General features: G+C 45.0%; 1 protein-coding gene across 13 annotated transcripts in view; it reads right to left on the bottom strand.

The window, feature by feature from the left end:
• Positions 1 to 25,990, bottom strand: part of PRDM6 (PR/SET domain 6) — a 177,194-nt gene extending 151,204 nt beyond the window's left edge. For 2 of the 13 annotated variants that reach the window (XR_008703252.1, XR_008703254.1), the window contains exons 1-3: positions 25,563 to 25,750; positions 24,456 to 25,047; positions 15,075 to 15,382 (exon numbers count right to left, since the gene is read on the bottom strand). Coding sequence is in view for 11 of the 13 variants with exons in the window: in XM_055549556.1 (XP_055405531.1) it covers positions 15,075 to 15,382; positions 24,456 to 25,032 (885 nt within the window). In the remaining 2 variants the exon portion in view is untranslated. The other 11 variants (XM_055549556.1, XM_055549522.1, XM_055549532.1 and 8 more) reach the window with 11 other exon arrangements.
• Positions 25,991 to 26,799: the final 809 nt, after the last annotated feature.

The raw sequence follows: 26,799 nt of genomic DNA on the forward strand, positions 1-26,799 counted from the left end.
AGGTATAGATGTGAGAGTTGGGTGCCAAAGAATTGATGCTTTTGAACTGTGGTGTTGGAGAAGACTCTTGAGAGTCCCTTGGACTGCAAGGAGATCCAACCAGTTCATCCTAAAGGAAATCAGTCCTGAATATTCATTGGAAGGATTGATGCTGAAGCTGAAACTCCAATATTTTGGCCACGTGATGTGAAGAACTGACTTATTGGAAAAGACCCTGATGCTGGTAAAGATTGAAGACAGGAGGAGAAGGGGATGACAGAGGATGAGATGGTTGGGTGACATCACCGACTTGATGGACATGAGTTTGAGTAAGCTCCAGGAGTTGGTGATGGACAGGGAAGCCTGGCATGCTTCGGTCTACGGGGTTGCAAAGAGTCAGACACGACTGAGTGACAACTGAACTGAACTTTCACAAATAAAAATATAGGACACCCAGTCAAAGGTGAATCACAGATGAACAACAAGCAATGGTTTAGTCCAAGTATGTCCCAAGTGTGAGCTTACCAAACTGAGGCTGCCGGCAATATCAGGCAAACAGCAAAGCTTTAACTGTCAAGGAGAGGACTGAAGGAAAAAGAATGTGGAAAGGGTGGTGCAGATGTGGGATTCACACCCAATGAAGATACAACTAGAAAAAAGTAAAAAGTACAGGTTGACCAGAATAAGAAGCAAAAGCCTTCTGGGTGAAATAACAGCCTAGGCAAAATCACAGTAGTGGAAATTAGCAACACAAGGACACAGAATAGGAAGCAGTCCACTTAAAAAGCAGCAGCAGACAGAGGGAGGAGAGCTGGACTTGTAAGTACTGTCAGGGGCTGGCTGACGCTCCCCTTGGAGCATCCTTTCTCCCAACTTCTAACTCTTGAGCGTTAACTATCTATGTCCCAGGGTCAAATTCCTCCTCCTGTCCCTGGTCTTCCCAGCAGGAACTTCTCCTTTCAAACAGCACTTTTTGGACACTGTTCTCAACTGGAATTACTCATGATATCTGTGCCATGCACAACTCATGCACAGCAGTTTCTCCATAAATGCACTTCTCTGAATGCTGGGGAGGTTAAATTTTCTGGGGATGATAAATGTGAAGTCCAGGTCCTGGAACAAAAGGTGGGCTAAGTATGCCAAGGGTCTGAGCTATGGGGTCTCTGGGAAGATAGCTGGGCTGCGTTTGACAAACCAAAGCAGTGACCACCAGGGAGGGAGTGTTCCCAGCCAGGTCCAGAAGCCAAGTCTGGGGTAGAGACTGGAGCCCTGTGTGATATGATGGGAGTTCAGGTCTGAGAGTGGAAGGGGGCAGGAGACATAGCTATAGACTGCTGCTGCTGCTGCTACGTCGCTTCAGTCATGTCCAACTCTGTGTGACCCCACAGACGGCAGCCCACCAGGCTCCCCCTGTCCCTGGGATTCTCCAGGCAAGAACACTGGAGTGGGTTGCCATTTCCTTCTCCAATGCATGAAAGTGAAAAGTGAAAGTGAAGTCGCTCAATTGTGTCTGACTCTTAGTGACCCCATGGACTGCAGCCCACCAGGCTCCTCCATCCATGAGATTTTTCAGGCAAGAGTACTGGAGTGGGGTGCCACAAAAACTCTGCACCCCACACCCTCTGGAAACCCTACCTTGACTACCTAAACCTTGGGCGAGTTACTTCTCCTTCATCTGAAAAGCGGCTTCATCTGAAAAATACTGTAATAGTCTTTACCTTATTGGGTGATTCTGAGGGTTAATTAAGATAGTTCCTATAAAGCTCCTAGCAGAACGCCTCGCACAGTCTCAGCTTAAATGTATTAGCTCTTATTACTGTGGTCAGATCAACAGTGTTTCCCATGTCAGATCATTACCCCCTTATTTTTACAGAAGTAGACTCTAAAAGTGGATCTTAGCACCAACTGCAGCTTGTGTCTAAGATGTCCCACTGCAATTTTTAATACCTTGTTTATAAAAGTGTCACAGATAAGATTTGTTTAGACATTTTAGTACTGTCAAATGAGTCACAAGGTTCAAGAATAAAAAGAAATCTTCTTTTATTTGTTATTAGCAACAGAGGATATTTGGCTTTCAGTAATGGATATTTCTGGCCAGAAGCTAGGATACAATTTAGGATTCATATTTAGACTGATTATTTTTTTTACAAAATAATTTGTATGCACCATTAGCTTTTACTTGAGTGATCCTCCAGTTTGTTCATATAAAAACTCCAACTCTAAAAAATAGAAAAAGATCAACAGTGCTTATTAAGTGCCTTTTATGTGCCAGATACTCTGTTAGTTGCCAGGAATAAAAATATTTTAGAAAGCTATTACAGGGACTTCCCTGGCAGTCCAGTGGTCAAGACTTTCCCTTCGAAGGCAGGGGGTGCAGGTTCGATCCCTGGTGGGGGAGATAAGATCCCACATGCCTCACAGCCAAGAAACCAAAACATAAAAACAGAAGCAATATTGTAAAAAAAAGTCAATAAAGATTTTAAAAATAGTCCACATCAAAAAAAAAAAAATCTTTAAAAAAAAGCCATTATAGTAACTCCAAAATGTTGGGCTCATAGGTCAAAAAGGACAACCAGAGCACTGCAAGTTAGGAATGCTGCTGCTGCTGCTAAGTCGCTTCAGTCGTGTCCGACTCGGTGAGACCCCAGACACAGCAGCTCACCAGGCTCCCCCGTCCCTGGGATTCTCCAGGCAAGAACACTGGAGTGGGTTGCCATTTCCTTCTCCAATGCATGAAAGTGGAAAGTGAGAGTGAAGTCGCTCAGTCGTGCCTGACTCTTCGCGACCCCATGGACTGCAGCCTACCAGGTTCCTCCATCCATGGGATTTTCTAGGCAAGAGTACTGCAGTGGGGTGCCATAAGGAGATACTTATTTGAGGAGATGTGAGGTGAGGATGATTAGTGAACTCAATTTGAAACAATGTCTGGATATCTAAATGGAAACTTCCCACAGACAAGTGAGGATAGACAATCCAAGAGAGATGAGTGTGGGAAGTGGCACCATTTGAAACAACAAGAGCAGGTAAGCTCTGATCAGAATACAGGCTGCATGCTCCCTCAACCGGCAGAAATGCAAACCTGAAGAAGACCGAAAACAACCAGCACATTTGCAGATAAAGTTGGCTGCAAACCGCAAATATCATGCAAGCATATGGCCTCTCTCTATGATCTTGGATGCACAGAAGGGGCTGGCAGGAGAAACAGAAAGGACAGTGCCATCGGATGTAGCACTGGTAAGAGCCAAGGGAGGGAAGGTATCTGCTTGCAGTCACATAGCTCAGACCCGGTGAGAGCTGGAACTCAGGACCTGTGAACCTACCGAACACCTTTCAGCAGGCCACCTCCTCCTGAAGCACACTCTGATTGCTGAGGTGCTGATTACACACTGCAGTCGACATGCTGTGGAGAGCCTTCTCCTTTTTGGCTGCTTCCTTATACCTGGTCAGGTGGACTTCAGAAAGAAAAGATGAAAATCAGGGAAGTCCATTTTCCTGTCTGTTGAAGTGAAGTGAAAGTTGCTCAGTCATGTCTGACTCTTTGCGACCCCATTGACTATACAGTCCATAATTCTCCAGACCAGAATACTGGAGTGGGTAGCGTTGCCTTCTCCAGGGGATTTTCCCAAACCAGGGATCGAACCAGGGTCTCCTGCACTGCAGGCAGATTCTTTACCAGCTGAGCTACCAGGGCTGTCTGTTAGTAGCTCTGTAATTTTTATATCTTTTTTTAAATCTATCTACTTATCTATCTATTTTGGGGGGTGGGTGTTAAGGGAGAAGACTGGAAATGCCATAGATTAGCCAAGGTGTAGCAGAAATGAAAGCAAGGGTAAGACTAGAATTCACACAGGAATGGATGAGACCAGGTATGGAAGGGAAGCTGAAGAGATACTGGATTTGTTCAAGAGCAGCCAAGACAAAGAAGGAAGCAGAAATGAAGTGGACAACCAAGGAGTAAGGCAGAGAAAGGTAGAGCCTGGCATTTCATTTCTTCAAGTGTAGTCCCAGCACCACATTAGACACTGGTTCAGAAAATAGGTTCCTAAGTCCTTCTGCAGGACTGAATCAGAATCTTTGGGGAGCAGGTTCCCAGACTGAACTTTGCTGAGCTCCCTGTACCTGGAGATTCTTATGGATGTTAGAGTTTAATAATCAGTGAGCTAGAAGAAAAATCACTGAAAATAGAGTTACTTTTCCTTTCTTATTATGGTAAAATGCACACGTTATAAAAGTTACCATAGTTTAGTAGTGTGAAGAATATCCACAGTGTCGTACAATCAACTTCCAGAACTTTTTCATCTTTCAAAACTGAAACTTTACACCCATGATGGATTATCTGTTTAGTGGCTTTGCTAAAGCTCTGCTAGCTAGTCTAGCTTTGGAGCTGATATCAGCCCATGGAACATAGATACAACCACAGGCATTCAGGTTTATGGGCAAGGTATAAGCTAAGTGAAAAGTGCCAAAGTGAAGTCGTTCAGTCATGTCCGACTCTTTGCGACCCCATGGACTGTAGCCCACCAGGCTCCTCTGTCCAAGGGATTCTCCAGACAAGAGTACTGGAGTGCGTTGCCATTTCCTTTTCCAAGGTCTAAGCTGGTGCTTGTCAAACAGTTTGACTATCACCTTCATTGGATTACCAAAGGAAAAACTCCAGATACCATAAGAGACATGGTTAGTATTCAGTAAACATATATTAGAAAAAATACAAATTTCAGATTAGTTTTTGTTCTCCAGGACATGTTTCAGCATTTACATTTACTTTTTTCATTAAAACTTGTTCTGTCACTTGGAATTCTCACTTCACATACATTTTATGGTTAACACTGACACATATTCAGGAGCTGTATAATGCACTATTACGTCAGTATTCACTGGTACACAAGCAGCAACACACACATTTTAATGGACAGTGGCAAAGGTGCCATTATGCTGACTTGCTGCTATTTAATATTTATTGACAAATCACAATACGCTGGGCATGGAAATGTTTTTCTATTCAGAATTCAGTATGTGGGGGCACACCTACCTAACGATTTGCTCCTGATCAGAGTCAAAAGACCTTCAGGTTTAGGGCCCTTTGTGATTTTACTGAGTCCGTCCCCTTCCACATCGGGAGTCAATTCTCAGTTGTGAGAAGTGTATCACACACGCTCAGTTGCGTCCAACTCCGTGCAACCCCGCGGGCTGCGGCCCATCAGGCTCCTCTGTCCATGCAATTCTCCAGGCAAGAAGTGGGAGTGGATTGCCATTTCCTTCTCCAGGGGATCTTCCCCACCCAGGGATCAAAACCACGGCTCTTGTGTCTCCTGCACTGGCAAGTGGATTCTTTACCATTGCATCAACAGGGAAGTCCTCCATACTGTGGTATCCCTTTAATACATAATCCTTTGTTACCTGAGAGCAGTGCTAAATAAATTTGTATTTAAATATTTTTTAAGCCTGATTTTATAGTAATTAAATCCAAGCTATGTATCATGGTCTACCATGTACAATCTTTTGGTTTAACAAATAACGAGATTCTTTATAACTCTATGCAGAGTCCACTAGTCTTAAAAAGTATCATTAAAACCCTAACTGAAAAGAGAAAGATCTCTTTTATCACACAAACATCACAAATATTGCCCCTCTAATGTGCATAGTAGTCAAATATGGCTCTTTTTTCCATATGGAGAAATAAGAGATACAAAGAAATTAAGTATGTTCCCTGAAGTCTCATATACAGCTACATAAATATAGTATTATTACTTAGAAAAGCATTTCAAAGAGATCTGATTCTTTTTTGTTAACACCTTGATCTATTAAAAGAAACAAATTTTTTTCCTTCTTCCTGAGGACCATTAAAATCTTCCTTTAGATCCCAGAAAAGCTCTGTCTTATTAAGATGGGCTATCAAACATATGAATATACCAGTAGAAATGCGTCTATACTAGTGGGGTCTACAGATTGAAATTTCCCACCAGGAAAGATACAGAGATCAGAGGATGGAACTAGACACAAAATCTATTCATGGGTGAGCCAAATTTAAACATCTGCAGGAACTTCCATGGAAATAGTGTCATTAGTTGCTGCTTTAAAAATGTGTTTTGTGGTATCAAGGAAATAACACAAGTATCTTTACTCAAACTGTGATTCAATGTATACACAATGCATACACAAACAAATGTATATTATATCACATTATATAGTTATCTCTCAAAAGGCTATTATAAAAATCATCATTAATGGCTACCTTTGGTTTATACTTTTATACAGTTTAAATTTCTTATGATAAGAATTATTTTTAATAGAAAAGCTCATTTCTACTATTTTAAAGTTTTATAATTAAATTTTTTTTGTAGATTACCCAGGCCAAATTTTAAATTGCAATTAATCTTAATAAATGGAAATTAAGTGCTTTCCTCAATAGACCAATACTTTTCAGGATTCTCTGCCCCAGGAACTATTTGTGCATTTCGCACATCAAAAATGAATTTGAATATTAGTCTGGGACAAACACAACAGGTTCTAAAAACATTACACTCTAACATATAATTTATTTATGGGTTATCTACCATTTTGGAGTTTGCAAGCATATCTCAGAATTTAGTACTGCTGCTTTTGCACTAAACATTAATATTCCCAAGTATGCTAACAACACTCAAGGCCCCAGTGCTTTACAAGATACCGAAAACATGACTTGATTACATTTAATTTGATTCCAATTAAAAAGCACTTAAGAACTTTCTAGTGAATTAGATTACACTGAATGTTTCTATAGACGACACTTCATTATCTGAGGCAGCTTTAATTTAAAATGATCACAGAGAGGGAAAAATACTGTTCATTTTAATAAAATGGGCTTAATCCCATATCATTATTTGACAAACATGTGCATGAGGTGTTGGTTTATTAAATAAATGTGCAAAGGGACAAGCAAAAACATCTATAAAACCGAGTGCCTCATTCAAAGATCTCCCAAGACAGATCTAGTGACACAGCCTCTAATTCTTAACAGAAACCAGAATACTGTGTAGAGAAATATTTAAATAAAAATGAAGAGATCATATCAAGACACAGTACTGAAAACACTGCCTTTTGTACTGAATTTTTAAGCAGTGAATTTTACAACTAATTAAAAGTAAAAATGAACTTCTTATTTACAGTATTAAATGACAGTACCCAAGTAAGTGCAAAGTGTTCCCAAGCCACAGGCCTTCCCACAACGTAACATCTTCACTTTAAAACAAGGAACTACCTCGAGATCAAATTATTATATATTCAAATCAGGACAAACTGAACAATTTTTTGCCTTCCCCACAGTGTTAAACAATTTTATAAAGTGTTATTCTTTTACAAACCCCAGTTTGTGTTAGAGTTCCAAAAGGGGAAAATTATGATTAAAAACAAAATGATTGAAAACAAATGGCTAAAGTTATTTTGTACTAAGCATAAACTGCACGGCTAGCTTTCACTGGACAGAGCTCTGCAGACACATGTGGCATGCCCATCTCTGATATTTCAGGAATCAAGACAACTCTGTGGTTTGTGGTTAGTGATTAAGCACCAAGTGAACCTGTGTGTGTTCATATATAGGAAAAGCTGCAGCATTTTGAGTGTTTCGCACTTGTAACAATGTCTTTATTATACCTTCCAGAATTAACTGACCTAAAATCCAGTGACTCTACAATATATCTATTGGATAATTAGAACTCTAAGGACCAACACATAAAACACATTATTGACTTTTAGATCTTCAATCAAACAAATATTTACAGCAGCAATTTGCAAAAATTATTTTCATTTAAGTTGGCAACATCTCAAAATCTGTGCTGCTGATCTGAAGCATATCACGATTATCCATATCTTCCCCCCAACTTAGAATTAAAATATAAAAACAATGTAACAACCTTTAGAGCAACCTGGACCTACCTACTCTCACAGCCTAGGTGAATCTCCTCTGAAGACAAATAAAAACTTCATAATTATAAGCTTCTTTGAAATCAGCCTGCCTGACCTTGAGACCAAGAACAGCAGAGGGGTGAGGAATAGTGACCTGGTTTAGTGACCAGTAGCTACAGATATCAGAGAATGTGCTTGTTGTCAATGATCAGTGCTGAAATCTGTCTATACCACACTGGAACAATCAATTTTGTAAATGATTGCAATAATCAAGGAAATTGCCTAATTTATAAATCCTTGCATACAGCATTTTAATGGATTCCTCCATTTTAATGCTGATGCCTTCTGAGCTCAATGAATTGTTGTCCAGGCTGTCATTACACAAAATGATAAAAACATTCGTCTGGTACAGAAACCACATCTCATGGATATTCAGACCCTCAACCCATAATCACTCATTAGTGACTTCCATGAAAGTCTCACCCTGCTGAGCCCCAGGAAGAGTGGGCTTATTCATGTTTGTGCCTTGGTGGAAATTCCCTGGTACAGTTTGCAATTTGAACAAATTACCTTTCACTGAATTGTAACACACTGGATGTGTCTCCCAATTCTGACAGCCCCATATTTTAATGGTTTTTTTCTCTCTCTCCTTTCTAATGCTGGGGCTTTTTTTTTAAACCACCCAACTCAGAGTCAGGAGGCTCCACCACTCTGAACTCCCAGATTGTGAAGCATATCAACACCAGGATGCTGGATGCTCTACGGCAAACGGATGACATCCCAACACTTACAGGTAAACCTACGGATCCTACCTTGAAACCCTGGCTGCACACTTAGCTCTTTCCCTAAGAGCACCACAAGGAGATTGCTCTTCTCAGTTAAACCTTGGTCAATTGATTCCAGCCAATAGTGTGCTGTCAGTACTTTACTTACTGCTCAATCTCACTAACCTGACATTTATGGTGCACTGATTGGCCTCTGTCAGTGGTGCTGGTTGTAAATTCACTTTGAAAAGCTTTGTGTTAACAGCTTTCAACCAGGCTCCAAGAAGAGTACGAACAGGCAGCCTGACAATTGCTCGACCTCCTGCCCTTATTACAGTGAGTAAATCAGGGTTTGAGCCATTAGGCTGGAGCCTGGGGCCTACACAAAAAGGATTGACATGACGAAAGGTCAACCTCTGTCACACATGTGTAACAATTTGGATAATGGAATTCTGTAACTTATCTGAGTGAGGTGGCAAATGCTTACAAGGAAAAGTATATTCTGCTCTGGCTGCTCTGGCTTTTATGCTAAGTAGTTATACCAGAGCCTGTATTTCTTGTGTAAATACACAAGGAATGTCTGAACTCACGAAATCTGGGAGTATATATGAGTCTAAAAAAGAAAGAAAGAAAGAAGGGGGAGCAAGGCGGTCTCATAGTGGTTTCATGCACTGCATTTTTTTTAGAATGGCCAAACACCAAAGTATCACATCTACCCTCTGAGAAAAGAGGATTTTGATACTGTAGACACGATCTCTCAGCTGAGTAAAAGCTAAGATTTTCATATTCAACCAAAATTTTTTAAAACTCACAACATTATACAACAACTATAAATAGTTTCTGGGTAACACAATAGATTTCCTTGAATAAGTAAAACTGCCTTAATTGACACATAAAATTAAAAGGCTCCCCTGCAGGTTTCTCTGATGCAGTGTTACCTAAATCTCATTTTCATCAAATCACTTGCTGCCACAGAGTGACTGGGGAGAGCAGATTTCATCTGTCCAGTAACCTCTGCAATTCTGATTTTAATTTCCATTCTCTATTTTAATCTCCATTCTCTATTTTTCCCACTGTGGGGAAAAAAAATCATACAATGTAAGAAAATATGCAGTGAACCACAAAAAACTTAGGAATTATTTTCTTCATGTGGACAAAATGCTATCAAAAGAAGCAATCTATAAACAATAGATAAACTGAACTGACTGATCAGAAAAGCAGTCCTTCAGATATAGAATACATCATTCTTTATAAAGCATTTGCAACTAAAAAAGTAAAACACTGTAGAGTCACATGTATATTTGGATTAAACTTCACTAACATGAGAATTTCCAAATGGCTGTTATAATTTTTTTTTAACAGAGTCATTTTTGAACTTAGAAACCAAGGGTGGCATTTGGTACATAAACCAAGAGTATCGGGACTTTATATGACCTTTTCAAAGCCAGCTTTAAGTACTAAGTTTTTATTTTTAACACAATGCTGGAAACCATTCCAAGAGGCGGCAGATGGTTTTACAGTTTATGTAAAACTACAAAATGCTCACACTCGATCAAATGGGCACCACTATAAAAGACATCTTCAAATCAAATGAGGCAAAGTCAACAAGATATACCAGCTGTTCCTCTGCATAATTAAAAACATAATAGTAACATTACTATGATTTGTTTTGAAGGAGAATATTTGGATTTCATGAAGTTAATATGTTCAAAACTGAAATGACAGTCTGCTATATTAAATGATAAACTGCTGAGAAACATAACTTTTACTTCAATACAGCTGTGATAGCTATATAATCCTGTCCCCTGGTACTTTGGTGAATCAGGCCAAAATGAACCCAGGTCTATAGAGCAAACTATGGAATATACAGTTACAGTACAATCACTGGAAAAAATGTAAATAATTTTAATTGAATTTTTAAATTACTTTTATTCAATTTAAAATTATTCTTTTCAAGTGACTTTTTTACTATCTAAATATATACAAATGTGTACAGTACTACATATGGAACTGGGTCACTTATGAAAACATACATAATACATTTAAAATACGAGATCAATTCATTTCCTTCTAGTACCAATTACCTGTGATGGCTTTGAAATATAAACATTTAGTAGCATGCAATATATTTTTAATATTGGTTTTCATTAATGTCTTTTGACCTAAGCTAAATAGTAATGATGAAAAATAGACTATTTGCTTCAAAGTAAACCTCTTATTAAATCTTTAAAATATTATGGCACAAAATCAAACCACAAAAAGGACCACTGTATATTATCCCCCTTGATTTTCTGAAGAAAAATAAGTAAAGTCTCTACATAGTAAAAATGAAAATAAGACACCCAAATTAACCTAGGCAAAGAGAAATTCTATAAAATTAACTCCAAAGTATTGCAAATACTCCAAGTTAGTGTAATTTCTAGTACCTTGACTGTTATCCTAACAAGTTACTACATTATTTCAATTAACAGAGTAACTTTTCTAGGGTGAAAATAAGTGCAATTTATTTTGTCAATGTTGTTAAAACTTGTCAGATCAGACTTTGAGTTGAAAGGCCTGAGTAATTCTAACCTATCTTAAACTGTAACTTTATTTTAAACTTCCGTATTTTCTTCCAGTAGAATTTAAAGTATACACTGTGTACATTCCTCAGGTCCAGTCATATTAAATTCTGATGTTAAGCAGAAAGGAGAAACCATGTGCGGACTAGATTAATTTATCTCAAGGGAAAAGGGGCACATTAATAATGGAGATAATGTTTTCATAAATGTTGGAATTAAATGTGCCTTTTCACTTCTTTATTAGAAAACACATTAGGACAAAATTATCTCACTCTCATCATTAAGACCTAGTTGCTGAGAAAGACTATGTTTTCTTTGCAAAACATTTAGAAAGATTTTTCCCATTATGGCCAAATAGCTAGAAATATATCATGCATCCAAGTCTTGCTGGAATAAATGTATACAAGCAAGGCAAGTGATTATTTAATCTATCCAGTTATATTTCTATTTTAATATATCTAAATTTACTATTTTTGTAAAATACATTAAAATTCTGATTCTAAAAGAAATTGGCCCCCCAAAATGATAAATTTGACTTTTAGCTTGTTAACCTCTTTAAGGCACACAAAAAAATTTTACCTTGGATTATTGCTAAAAAAGAAAAATTCTTAGAATTTCCCATGGTACCCCAAAGAGTCAAAACATAATGAAGGTAGTGGTATGATATTTAACTTTCATAAAATTATATTTTTATGAACCAGGATTATACACAAAGAAAATATTAACTAAAAGATGACATCACACTTACAAACCAATCAAGCTCTTCATAGCTGATATACTTTAAATATTAAAAAAGAGTCATTTTTCTACAAAAAATAGAGCTTTTAAAATTTAAACAAAAGGAGTAACTAAGGTGAATCTGTTTCTGTAATAAGCCTTCATGTGTATAATAAAGTACAACCACACTAAAAACAACGAACTGTAAACTGAAACAAAAATCCATCATCTACTTGGAAACAGTGATGGGAAAAGATTAGCAGTCCATTTATTGTACTGAAATAAAGATAAGTAACCTTAGTAAGATCCATCAGGACCTGAGTATTGAACTCTAAATATAAAGACATTTCTTCATCAGCAAGTGACGAAAAAATGTGAGAAACGATTCCAGTTAACATTTACAATGCAATAGTCATGATTCAATTCTTTTAATTTTTTCAAGATCTGCTTTATGTCGATCTGTATTCTAGAAGATATCTTTAAAAGTATGTTTTCAAAATGGATAATTACTACATGAGTCATTAAACAATTATTGCCAAGAGTTTCTATAGACCTACAGTGTATTCCAATTACTGATTCTTTCTAATATAAAAAATATAGTAATTAAAATTTTTTTTCACAATAAAATTTAGATTTGAAAGGAAAGACTAAAGTCTGAGGAACAATTCAACATTTAGAATTTTGTTATAAATGTAACTTAATCCAAATAGTCACATTTCATAAAAGTAATAAATCATAATGCTTAAAAATTAAAAATAAACTTATACTTCATATTTTTAAAAAGTAATTATACTAGTAAAAATCTGAAACCTATTAAAGTATTTCATCTTACAAATGGACATTGGCACTGTTACCTGACCTCAGCCAGTCACATTTTATATGATCTCCCAGAAGTCTGATACATTTTACGTGGTCAGAGTTTTAATATTTCTTCAGTCCTGTAAAGGCACGTCATTATAACTATTCTTACAGATGATAAAAATAAACAGATTATGTCCTTTTTAGAAGTAGACCATTCAAGCATAAACCCAACAAGTATTATTTTTAAACACAGAACCAAGTCTATGCACCAATCCCCAACACACTCAACTCACATACCTCAAGCAACAGACAAAACTCACTCTATCTACCAAAGCATCACCACCAACAACAAATGAAATTCCCTGGTCTCCACTGCAACAGAATTTTAACTTCATCAAGTACAAGTAAAGGTACAGAAAAAAGACTCCATAGTTTTCAATATTGATAAAAATCATCACATTCTACCTATAGAGTGGTTTCCTGCCCATCCCAATCATTCAAAGCCTTTGAGGAAAACGAAAACCAACAACGACAATAAACTATGGGATTTTTTACATGATTGTGGCTTTGTCCCCGGCACTCTAAAAATAGACAGGCACTGAACTCAAGGCATCAGAGAGCAATATAATAGCTCTCAGTTTTAACACTTTCAGATAGAATAAATCTGTACATTAAACAATTGCTTTACAATTTCCTCAGAAAAGTACTGGCAGACCTTCAACTGTATGGTACAGAGTTCCTAATAACACCACTGGAACATGAAAAGTGCCTGGAATTGTTTTACCAACTTTAAACCACACTGGAGGTTACAACTAATTAGTCAGAAACAAAAACCAACTAGGAAACATTTCAGAACCAGATGCTTTATTTCCCACTTCTCAGTTTTTCCTACCCCAAAATGCTAATGTCTAACTTGTCTCAACGTATCAACCATTTTCTATTGCCCCATTTCCCTATATAAAACTGTTTTTAAAAAAGCACTATTTGGTAACAGAAATATGTCTCTATGTTCCCCTCATTCAAGAATCCTAATCTGAAAGACTGAAAATGTAACTGTTTTCCAATAACAGTTTAGGTATGAACTGGAACCTGGGAGCCTGGGCCCAGTGCACCAGTGGAAACTGTATGGTACATAGCCCAACAGCCACCATCGAGTCATCTTGGGCTGTTTCTCTATAAGCTCATCGATTTAGCTCCTCCTCCATCAAAGGTGGCTTTGAAGACACAAGCCATAGTAGCCCATTGCCAACAGTCATATAAGTGTTCCGGAGACCAAGTCATAGTGCTGGCCAGAGAAGGTGCTCAGCAAAAATCTGAGCAGATTGTTGAATCCCATGAGTTTATTTAGTGACTAAAGGGCAGCTTGCAATGAAAATAGTCATCTTGGAGGATACTGAGCCAAGTGTGGGGTTCAGGCTGTTGCAGAAATGACCCATTAATGGAGCCCTAAGGTCCATGCCAACTTGGCCCCTGGCGTTTAAAAATGTTTATTTTCTGGCTAATCCCATTCCATTATATTCCCTGGTCTCGGTCAGATTTACATATCGCTTAAGGGTAAGACTTCTGGCACCTTATTTTCACGAACAACTCTCCATGGTAGGAATATCCAAAATTGGTGGGGGTGTCTCTTTCAGAATGGACCTCGGTAATCAACCATGAAGCTCTGAGACAAATCTCAGGTTAATATTTTTCAAATGCATTGTTGATTTTTAAGTAGCAGCATCAGGTAAGACTGTACCGTTTAAGTACTATCAATTGGGTTACACCGAACCACTTCAGAGTTTTCGTACAGTATGATTTTCTATCCGAACAATTGTACTTTGTCAGAGAAGAAGCAGAATTTGTGATTTCTGATTCACAATATAGTCTTGCTTTACTTTGGGCACTTTTAAAGTTGTGGAATGTGTTACAGTCTCTCACATTCGGTGTTTACCTAATTGTCTGTATTGGAGAAAATAAGCCTGACTCTCCTTCCTCCTGTTTATGCTTATGTTCCTTCTTGCCCAGTGGACAAACACAAAAACGTGTTGGAAGAGCTTAAAAATAGGACACAAAATTCGCCTAGTTCACATCCCAATGCCCAACCTCCTCTGTTATTTCCTCAGGTGTTTTCTCTTTTTCTCAAGATCAAGGGAGACCAAGGGTCAAATCTATCGCAGCTGGACTGGAAGCTTGTTAAGGTGATTCCATCTTCAGAAACCTGTAAGCCTGGGCTGCTTCCTGGCTGGGCTGCTATGGGCACCTCTTTCTCTGCAGGTGCTGCAAATACCAGATATTTGCATGACTAGAGAAATCGTGTCTCCACTGCCCTCTGGGGAACAAGGGAGGCTCTATATGGGCCTAGATTCTGCCGGGTGGCCAGGAGACTTACCTCCCAGAGATGCTGCGTGTTCCTCACGGCGCCGGCCTGCACCTTCTCCGGGGGCAGGAGCACGCCCTGGAAGGGCCCGATCCAGGTGCCCTGCTGGATCCTCTGCGCCGCGCAGATGCCGTAGGCCAGGCCGGGCACGGTGCTGGTGCACAGGCACACCTCCCTGGGCAGGTCCCGCAGCCACTCGGGCAGCTCAGGCGGGGGCGCGGCGGCCGCGGCGCTGCTGGTGCCCACGAGCCGGCGCAGCGAGTGCAGCGGCCCGTGCATGGGGCACTCGCCGTTGCGGTTATCCGCGCACATGTCGCAACCTGCCGGAGACACGCGAGAGGGAGGGGAGGAAAGGGAGAGGGTTAACCCCTGGTAAACCCCGAGACAACAAGCCTCCCCGCCCGGGTGAGCCACCTGCGAGGGAGGTGACGCCGCGAGGGCGCCGAGGCCACTGGGAGCAGGGGGAGAGGTGGACTAGACGCTCTCCCTTGGAATTCACCGCGCCCAAATCCGCCTGGTACCGGGTCGAGACCCGGCGCGCCCTCCACAAGCCTCCGGAGCCGTTTTCCAGCCTTCGGATGGCGTCGTCGTCTCCAAGGAACCGACGGGACAGCTGGCGGCTTCTCCTCCCGGCCTCTGCCCCGCTTCCCTCCCTATTCTCCTCACCCTCTTCCCTACTCTCGCTCTGCGTGGTGTTTCGAGGTGTATTTATCATTGTACCAGGAGAAAAGTGTCTCTCGACCCATCTGGAATCTCGGAGAGATTCTACCTTGGTGGAATCTTGGCTATGTTTGGTTTTCCTTTCTTTACGAAGAGATTTTCAAAATCACCAGAGCAGGCGAGCGACCCTACCCGCCACCCCCGGGTCCTCAATACACGCTCTGCTCCCGCGAGAAGGTCCATGCGAGGGGGCGGAGCCGGCCGTGGCCCCGTGGAGCCGCAGTCCCACACCCCAGCCACAGAGGGCGCCCTGGCGCTAGGGTCTCTAGAGCGCTGCGGTGTCCCCGGCTCTGCTGGAGCCGGTGGGAGACAGGGGGGATGCTCTGGCGGGTTTGGGGTGCCCTGTGCTTGCGTGCAAGCTCTTCTCCAAAGCCCCCCCCCCCCGAGAAAAAACAAACAGCAAATGTAATGATCAAAATAATGGGTCTTTAATGATGAAGATAAAGTTTCCTTGGAGAGGGCCCCAAATCCCTCCCAGACGGTTAATACCGAGGCTAAATGCGATTTTTTTTTCTTACGTTATAAACTAAGTGAGAGCTTTAGTGAAGCTTTCAGAGCAGCCGGCGCATGAGGGGGCCACCCCTCTCCCAACCCCCTCCCCCAACACCCGTGGCCTCACACACACACCACACCCTCTGGGGCGGCCGGCCGTGAACGCCCGGTATCCCTCGACTCAAACCCGGCAGGAACAGGCCCGGCAGCCGCGGGAAGCAGGCCTGCGGCGACCATGCTGTCGGATCGCAGCGCCCTCCGGGTTATTAATGGGCCTGGCGGAGCCGCCGTGTCTGCGCCCCGGCTCGGCGGACCTGCCTCTGGGACGCGGTCTCGGCGCCCGCCGACGACACCGGCCTCTCTGGCCCAGCCTCCCTGGGGAGCCGCGGCGCCCCTGAGCAGCAGAGCCCTGTGGCACTGGGCCTGATGTAGGGCGAGCCCCGACTGGCAGAAATGGCAAGAGCTGGGCACCAGCGGATGCGCCAGCACTGGGCGACGGATCACCCTCTGGACACTTGTGCCCAGCCTTGGTCACAGCCAGTCCTGGTGGATGGCCCTGGGTGTACTCTATCCATGCTAGAACAACTGAAATGCCCAAAGAACTCGTGACAAGTAAGTCATGGAGCAACCTTCGAGGAACATCTGATGGCAACCCAGCTTGGTGAGTGAGCCCCTGTTTTCCTCAATTGCTTCACAGTGAACTGAAGGTTGACTACCGGAGCATCCTATCTCAGTGAAGAAGGGCTCCAGCCCTCTATGCCCTCCCCTCAGCCGGCTCCTCCTACACTTCTCACCAAAGAGCCCAGAGAATGAGGGGACCTTTGTCTGGAGCTTCTTGAGGGTGTCCCCAGGCCTCCCAAGTGGAAAGTAGCAACCTCTTTCTGCAGGTAGTGAAGTGACCATGCCCCTTGGACTGCCGTCACACAAAGGACCCCTCTTTCAGCAACACAAACTAACCATCAAAACTGTGCCAGGCTATGCTTTTGACCCTGGGGCCTAGATGGAGGGAGGTACTCTCAACTCCTCCAGAATGTACTCATTTCTCACACCTTCTCAAGTTCCTGATTGTGAAAATAAAAACTTTAAGAGGAAGAGGGCATGGAAAGAAAGACAATAAAAACTCACAATTACCAATTGCCTACTATGTGCCAGGCACCCATCTTCAACCAAACAGCCACTATATTATTGTACTATCACGATTCCAATTTTGCAGATGAGGCAAGTGAGGCTTTATGAGCAATATAACTTAACCAAGGACCAGAAACTTAGAAAGGGGCAGAGAAAGATTCACCAGCAGGTCCACCTGACTCTAAAAGCCTCCAATCTAGAGATCTAAGATTAAGTCAAGCCAGGAGAATTTTATATTCAAACTTATAACCAGTCAATAGAATTGAAATATTTCACTGAACTCACTATTTGGAGGGGGGAGGTGCTACAAAACTGTTGTAGCATGATGGAATTAAACAGATTTCTCCCTTTTCCACACTCTGGGGTTTGGGGAGTTTAACTTAGGATGATTTGAAAAGTAAGATGATAATGTCCATAATTTTGAATTTTAGTGCCTAACTTCAGAAATGGCCTTTCAGCACCTTAGCAAAAATAGCTTAAAACAAATGACAATAAGCAAAGGCAATATGTCCGTAAAAGTAAAAATAAATCACCCCGGGGATTTGATTAACAGACCTTTCCTTTCTAGTTGGCTCAATGAAACAAAGTGTGAGAAGAGCATTTGGTATTCACTCCCTGACAGTCCATACCAGAGATTCTGTCAACCTACAAGATTACCACAACGTGTAACATCATACCAACTACATCAGCAATAAAATAAGGAGCAAAGGTGCCAACTCCAGCCACCACCCACACAGACAACAAGCATATTCTTGTTTTTTGTTATGCATGATAGAGTGTGTCTAGTCCTTTCTCAAAGATGTCCTCTAAAGCACTTCTTCAACTTAGGAACTTTCATTTGTCTCCATGAAGTGTTAAAACAATAGCAGCACTCCGCAGAGTGACAAGCAGAGGCTCTCCCAATATGTAGAAGAATACTTGCAGGATAGGCAATCCCAGTCCACTGTCGTTAGTCCATCCAATAGAAGTTATCATCATTTATAAATGACTTCATGCTATTTCAAAATATTCCACCCCAAAAGCTGATCAATTACATCAAAATACATGTTAATCCTAACAATACTGTTTCTTAATACAAACAGCTTCTGTCACTGAAAATATGTGACTTCTGACTTATGTCTCAAGAGTCCCAAAGGAGCCTAAGAATGGCTAAAACAAGTAACTGATTACCTGGGGTTGACAAATGTGGCCCAAGTGGACAAACATTCTAGATAGCAAGCCAGCAACACCTTCTAGTGTCTTCTAGATAGCAAGCCACCAACACCTACATGAAAAGATTTGAGGGAGAAGTGGGCTAGATGCCTAAACTACACATAAAAAATACATAGGTATTATATATATATATAATACATGATACAGCATTCTAAGCCAAACAATACATAATATGTCTACTTAGAGGCAAACAAATGTTCCTACTGTCTCTTAGGATCGTGAGAGATAGTATACTCTCCAAACAAGATATTTGGAAATGCCACTATAGCACTGGGGAATATGAGATCATGGTCTCTATCTTGAACAGATCTTTTAAAGCTCCTGTTTATTGGTCTCTGAATGAGGAGGAGGTATCACTAAGTTAAAGACTTGTTCACCCACTGACTTCAAAAGGCCAGACCAAGTGGAGTGAAGAACCGACTTTCACTCTTCGCTCCTTATCCTTCTGTACTGTTTGGATGTTTTTACAAGAGCACGTGGGGCTCCTGTAATTGAAAATGGATCTCTTTTAAGGCAAAAGGGGCAAAGGAGGCCAGAGTCCTCTGGTATCTCATTTCTCATTCTAGGAAACGTGAAATATACAGCGTTCCAGGGCCCTTCGACAGGCGCGTGTGGGCGCAGGCGGAGCGGGGACCCCTGGGGACGCGCCCGCCACGCTGGGCCTTCGCTCCCCAGAGCCTCCCCGCCGCTTTCTCCTGCCATCACGCGTGCTCGGGACAGGGAACCGGGGAGCAGCTGAAAAGCCTGCCTCCCCGCCCGGACCGTGGTAACTGCCGAGCTATAAATTCTCTGCGACCACCGCCGAGGTCGCCGCCCTCTGTCCTGAGGCCAAGCCCCGCGGGGCTGGCGCCCATCGATCCCTGCCTGGCGACGGCGACGCGGCCCCGGGAGTGCCGCCTGCTGGCAGCTCCGCCTGCTTCGTGGCAGGAGTGGGCCGGGGGGTGGCGCGGACCCTCAGGGTCGCCGAGGGGGTCAGCCAACAGGGGCCTGGGGCCGGTGGAGTGCAGAGGCCGGGAGTCTCCCGCACGTGGGTTCGACGCCCAATTCCAGCGCGCACTCTCCTCTCAGCCCTCTCCGCGCCCAGCCGCCGGCTGGCTGGGATGGTGATGGACCTTGCGCAGGGTGGACGCCGGGCCCCTCAACACTTAACCGGAATGTGGAAGTCCTCGCCCCCCTGGCTGCCAGCGAACGGCTTTCTTACAAGACCAGACGTGATCGCCACCACCCGCACTCTGGAGCTCCCACCACCTGCCCGGCCCCCTTCCTCCCCTGGGAAGCGGTCTTCTAGGCTTCCCGGACTAGGAGCGAGCGGATCCAGAGGCGAGGCAGGCCAGGGAGGGGAGCCGCCAAGCGTGGTCTCGGCCTCCGCGGGGTGGCCCAGCTCGCGGGGAGCCTTCTGCGGGACTCTTCCTAGGCGGGTTTAAAGCTTTCCCCGCGAATCACAGCCGCGTCAGGCTTCCCCTGCTCGGCCTGGCTGCCGGCTTGGCCCTGGGACCAAGAGGGAGAGACAAAAGGGGGAGGGAAAGAAAAAGGAAATGTGATTTTTTTTTTTTTTTGTCTCCCGATGACTGTATTAATAAATTAAATGGGAGAGCCAGTGTGTGAGGGCGAGAGAATATTGCGCAGAGATAAACCTCACCGGCCCCTGCCCCTGCGAGGCCGCCATATACAATGCGAAGATGATGAATAGGAGGCGCGAGAGGAGATCGAAGCGGGTCTGGGCCGGCTCCACTCTCTCCTACAAAACTATAGGGCAATTAATTGTGGCTTGTCCCCTCATCCTTCATCTCCTGGTGGCACATATCGATGGAGATTACTGCTGATGGACCATTTTATCACCTTAAATAAACAGTCGCCACCTCTCCTAACCTCAATCTAATATATGGCTCTATGCTCAGTTTCAGAGCACTAGATAACGGATGATGTAAAATAGCTAAATCATGTGTGTTCCGGGATGGGGCTTGGGCCTGCACACAAAAAGACAGCAAAAGAGAACGACACAAAAGCCCACACACTGACGCCGAGCCGCCTCCCTCCCACCGAGGACCGGGTCTGAAATCTAAGTCGCTCGAGGGCCATTGACAGTGAGGCCATCACAGCGAGTGTGTCTTGGTGTCAGGAAAATCCCACTAGTTGGGTTTACTGGGCTCGGGAGCTTCCCAAACAGGACCTGCGTTTTCCAACTGGGTGGGAAGAGATTAGGGAAGGTCAGAAAACACTCACTCTCCTTTTATCTCTTCTCCCTGACCTCTCAACTAAACAAACCCCAGCTTTCCTTCTCTCTCCAGTATGTCTCCCCAAACCCTCGGAAAGGATGGTGCTACCAACAGGGGAGCCTCAACTCAACAGGGGCCCCAACTCCTACACCTGTGCTCCAGCCAGTGCTGTTCCCAGCGCTGTTCCTTGCACAGCAGGGCTCCCCGAAATATCTGAAGAGAGACCTCCTGCTGGGGAAGCTGCGGAATGCCCCGACTCAATTCTCCGCAGAGAGACCCGGGACAGGCTTAGCCCCCACCTCTCTCCCAGGTAGAAGGGAGGATGATCTTAATCAAAAATTAAAAAGCTATGAAGAGCAAAGTGGCTCGGCCAGCCGTTTCTGAACAAACACAAGTGTTCAGCGCGCCGCTTGGCTGCTGCTCAATACCTTCCAAGAAAAGTGACAGGGTCTCAAACGCACTGAGCTCCCAGAATCCAAGAAGAGGCTGCCGCTGCAACAGAGCCTGACGGAATCAATGGCGTCAAGCAAATTGTCAGCAAATGAGGGCAGTAATACAGGAAGAGGACGGAAGGTCCCCCATCTCCCATTTACCTTACACAAGTCCCACCTGACTTTAAACAGATGCAAGAAGAGGCAACTAAGCATTGAGAGATTCAGTGCAAAATGTACTTCAATTATAGAATAACTTCATACACAGAGTTAGATATATACTAGAAGAGCTCACCGGGCTAGGCTGTATAATTTCTGCTGTTTTTCAGTCTTTTTTGTGTGTGAAACAGAGCTGCAACACCCTTCACTATGCCTTCCCTATGGCAGTTCTCATAGATGCCAATACAGTTCCAAGTGAAAGGAGTGCTACTGATGGATTCACAGGTGTTACTGCGTTGGTGATCCCAGGCAAGTAACTCTTCGAAAGGGAAAAGACAAGTCTAGAGGCACCTTTGCCTTGTAAAAACAACAACAACAACAACAGACAAAACGACTCAATACCCTTTTACATACAAAGTAATAAAAACGAAGCAATGCTGAGTGGTCACTTCACACAATTCTTTTAAAGGGAAAGGGCAGTAGACTAAAAGGAAAACTAAGAAGATCTGTGCATGATAAATTAATAGGTGATTCCCTTCTGTCCCTCTCTCACCCCACCCCCACCCACATACAACCTGGGAATGGGGTGAAACTGTTTTTCACCATCTTTCAAGTGATATATCAACTTCCCCTGCCAAGTAAAAAAAAGTTTCCCACTCTATGCATTTCTGATGTGTTTTGATCCTCTAGTTAGATTAAACTCAATTGCTTCTCACTTTGTCTTTGTAAAACACATCTCCTGGTTTCAAATGAGTGCTTACTCTTGCCCAGAGAAGTTCCTGGAAGCATGGCACACCTGGTCTCCTGGCATAACACAGCCACCCACCTCAGCTTTCTATTTTTTTTCTCAATTGCCTTTTAATTAGAGAGCAACATGAAGTATAACTCTAATAGGGGAATCTGACTTCCTTTCTTTCCTGTCTTTGCCTCTGCACTTTGCCCACTGAAGCAGTCCAGTCGACTCAAAAGGAGATATCAGAATATTAACACAATAGGAATAATTTAAATAAATCACAATTCATTTCCTCCAACCAGGAAAAATGGTACCCAGACAATAAACTGGTTTAACAGTCATATTATTAATTAGGGCTCTGTCCCAGTTCTTTCTCTGATTAGTCCAGGTTTTTCTCTGATGAGAATGCATTAAACCTCAAGATTGCATTGTAAACACTATGGGGAGCTCAGCATACACAGGACAGGGCTTTGGGGGTGCACTGCTGGTGTCTTTTCCAGCACTGACTTAATTCAGAAGAAAGCCTGCAAGTTTAATGAAGCACTCTCAGTCCACAGTGACTGTACTTCACTGAAAGAAATACCTTTTTACTAAAGTATTAGCTGTTAATATTTTTTTTAATAGAAATGCTTTGAAAACAACACCATCAAGGAATTCAGTAGGCGATAAGTATTTTTTTTTTGAAGTCCATTCAGACAACATAGCTTTGTAGCATTTTCTGAAACTCTGAAATACAAGAATTTCCTTAACTGCAGAACAAATTTGAATCAAAACCCTCATTGTAAACCCAATACTTTAGCCTCAGACCCTAGAAAGGAAAAAAGTAAATACAACTGCTTGTCTTATTAACAATAATTGTCTCCATTGAAACAATTATCTCCAACTATTATGAAAAGGTTAATACATCTCAATCACTAGGGTCATTCCCAGTGTTTTAAATCAAAGTAATAAATCTGGGAGTCCTTTCACTAACTAAAACCTGTAGTTATTTTGTTTTTACAACGAATTAAGAAGCTTGCAGGTTAGTATACATTCTGTAAGAAGGGACATGATCAAAATAGAATGATCATACACATTTGTAAGCAACTTTGCTGACAGAGAAGCTAGATGAAGGAATGAGATGAAGAAAGTAGCTGAGTGTTGCTCTTTCAAATCCTGAACTGCTTTCAACCTAACTTTCTTAACCTGCTTTAATGTTCTCTCCTGGGGGTCTCTGGAAGTGTATTTGCAACTTATCCCAACACAGAAAGTGTAAACATAGCATAACTTCTGAAATGACCAAAAAGAATCGGATATAAAACATAAATAATACATTTTTGGTGTTCATTTAGAGTTTTACTTCAAAGCCTCAAAATGGAACTACACTTGTGATAAGGGTTTGAAATTGTGAATACAGGAAGGGAGGCTAGAAGAAAACGGATGCTAATTTAGGCATTTTCCGTTTAGGTGGGGACAAGAAGAATACGCTTCTTATACTAAATTACTATTACCCTCATTAAAAAAAAACACACACATAAAACAAAACAATGTGTGAGCCCACAAACGTGGCTACGGACTGTAAATGTTTGCAGGATCAAGGGTGCACGGAGAATGCGGGATCCGCAGGAAACGACCCTGGCCTGAAATCAGAAATGTTTTCTCACTAAGTAACTGCCATTTCTTTTTCTTTTCTTTCTTTCCTAAAATAAATAGTAAACTTAAGAATAATGCCTGCCTGCAGGGAGAGACTGACCCAGTGCCATCCAAAACTCCTACTAGAGGTCCGGCCAGCCAGCAGCTCCCGGCTGGTCCCCCGGACAACCCCACGGTCGGAAAATGAACTGACACAGTTAACCTCAGAGGTAAGATAGAGAGGAGGAGAAATCAGCCCTGGAATCCACGCTCCCCAGAACCGCTGAGAGTTCCTGTCTTGTCCCTCCGAAGGCCAGACCAGGCCGGTCCCGGGACACTCCCGTCGCGCGCTGCTAGAACCCGCCCGGCGCCGGGCGCAATATGCCGCGGCAAGGAGGCGATCTGTACTGCTCGGTCAGCGGGAAACGTGGGTTTAAAGACTCGGGACTGGGAAGCAGGGAATGAGAGAAGGGGGAAGAGGAAACCCATGGGGGCCACCCCGCCATTCTAGCCGTTCTCCTTCCTTCTCTAATCCAGAAAACTTCGGTCACAGTGGTCGGGGAGGTACAGGCCCGCGGTCCGGACAGCCAACCACCCGGGGTCCCCTTCATCTGATGCGCCTCCTGGACGGGCGCCCGCGCTCGACGGAGCCAGCTCCCCGAAAGAGAGCGCGCGGGCTGCTGCTACGTACGGTTGTTGGGGTCGCTGGTGTGCTGGTTGAGCGGGATGATCTCCATGCGCTGCTGGCCGTACAGGTAATAGTCCAGCTCCTCCGCGCTGCAGCGGAAGCGCGGGGCACCCCGGCCGTCCCCGCCACTGCCTCCGCACTTGGAGGGCCCCGGGCCCGAGGTGGCGCCGAGGCACAGGTCCTTGGGGGGCAGAGGCTCCGCGGCGACGGTGGCCAGAGGCGCGAACACCGGCAGCTGCGCCACCGGCAGGGCCGAGAGACCGGCCAGCGCGGCGGCGGCGGCAGCGGCGGCAGCAGCAGCGCAGGAGGAGGCAGAGGAGGCCGAGGTGGAGGAGGAAGCCGGAGTGGACGAGGCGGAGGAGAGCGAGGCCGGCCGCGGCCGCAGGCTGTCTGGCTGGGGCTCAGCGCGCTCCGGTGGTGGCGGCGGCTGGAGAGGCTGTGGTGCGCCCAGGGGACCCGCGGCACCGCCGCCCTTGAGCGGGCCTCCGCCCCCGTGCGGGAAGAGTTGCTGCCAGTGTTGCAGATAAGCTGGGTCCACTTTGAGGAAGGCCGAGCCGCCGGGGTCTCCGGGCTTCAGCATGTCCAACGATTCAAGCTGGGGACAGAGGGCAAAGAGATGGGTGCGCGTGAGCCGGACTCAGGGCCTGGTGCGAGAGGGGCGGGGAGGACCGCAGCCAAGACCCTGGAGCGAAGAGTTTGAGTCCTTGGCTCCGCCGGCGGCAGCCGAGTTTGGCGGCTCCCTCTTTCCAACTCGGTTGGGGCGCAAAGTTTACTCTGAAGCCGCGGCGTCGCGCGGGGGTAGCTGTGTGCACCCTGCCTTGCCTCCCGGCCCGAGGAGCCCAGCGCCCACCCTGCGCTGTCGAAGCCCGGCGAGAGGGCGCTTCCCCGCGGAATTCCGCGGCAGGACTCAGCCCCCGCCCTCTGCCGACGCTCGAAGCCGGCCCAAGCCCGAGCCCGAGTGGCTCAGCCCCTGAGCCTGAGCCGCGCTGGCCTCCGGCGCCAGGAGGCGGGTCAGTCTCGCCCCACCACCGCCCCCCGCCCCCAGCGCGGGACCTCCAGCCTCCTATTTCCGCGGACCAAGACCCTCAGCCCTAGACGAGCCACGCTTACCAGAAAACTCGGAGCTGCCTGGCGGGTTTGTGCGTGCGTGCGTGTGTCTGTCTTGGCGAGCGTGCAGAAGAGTGTGCGCCCCCGGTACGCTACATGCCCCTGGGCAGCGCAGGAGCAAAGCGCTAGAGATCCGGCTCCCCGGGACTCTCCGGGGCCACAAGCCAGGGATGTGGTGGAGGCCTGCGGACGGCGTGAGAGCAGTTACTCCGAGCGCGGGAGTGCGGGGCGGTCCAAGGCGCCGGACCGAGCAGCGGCGGCGGGCTCTTGGCCGCTGCCGCGTCCCGGCTCCTCCGCTCCACGCTCTGGCAGCCTCCCGGCTGGACACGTGGGTTTTACGACAGCACAAAATACAAGTGTGTGTGCATGTGTGTGTGAGAGAGAGAAAGAGAGAGAGGAGAGATGGGGGTGGGGGGAGGCGGGAGGCAGGCCAGAAGAACCAAGGGGAGGGGAGAGGGAAGAAGGAAGTTCTAACTCGAGTGTATCCACACACAGATCTTGCGCCTCTCTCGCACAAATACCCCGTCTGCCCTCCCACCCCCCACTTTTTTTTTTTTTTTTGGCGTGACGTCTCCGGTTCGCCTGTTGTCTCTTTCTGCCCATGATATATCTTTTCTAGGTGCCGGCTCACTGCCCTGGTCCTGGAAGCAGTGGAAACGCGGAAACCGGAACGCATCTGGGCACTCGCTCGGGTGTCGGCATCCGGGCGAGCGCGCGCGGCGGGGCGAGTGGGACCAAGTCCCGGCAGTGGGTTTGCGCTTTTGCCGGGCTCAGTTTTTCTCAGGAGTACTGCTGGATGCCAGAGTCGACTAGCCCGCCACGCAATCTCTAACATAAATCTTGGTGGAGGTGGGCGTGAATGGGGAGTCCGGGGTGGGGTGGGTTGCAAGCTGGAATGAAATTCAGTCGGCAATCGAGAAGGCTGTCTTTGAGAGGTGGAAGGCGTGAGACCGAGAGGGTCTCTAAAGGGCACCGGTCCTGGCGGGACTCAGGCCTGGCCGCGGGGCTGAAAGGAGGCTGCAGTGGAGTCTCACAGCGCCCAGCCCTCAGCCCACCCGCTCTCGAGTGCTCTTCCTGGGAGGCTGGCTCCTTCTCCCTTTTGGCATGCAAGGCAAGTATCCCGAGCTACGTCTGGTGGTACAAGTGCTTTGGACACAGGCGAGGCTTATTTGCCTTTGGCTGCCCGGGGCTGCCCCGGAGGGGTCCCTCGCCCCCCAAAACCTGGTGTTCGAGGTACGGG

This window comes from Bubalus kerabau, chromosome 1 (assembly GCF_029407905.1).
Source record: "Bubalus kerabau isolate K-KA32 ecotype Philippines breed swamp buffalo chromosome 1, PCC_UOA_SB_1v2, whole genome shotgun sequence".
NCBI lineage: Eukaryota > Metazoa > Chordata > Mammalia > Artiodactyla > Bovidae > Bubalus > Bubalus kerabau.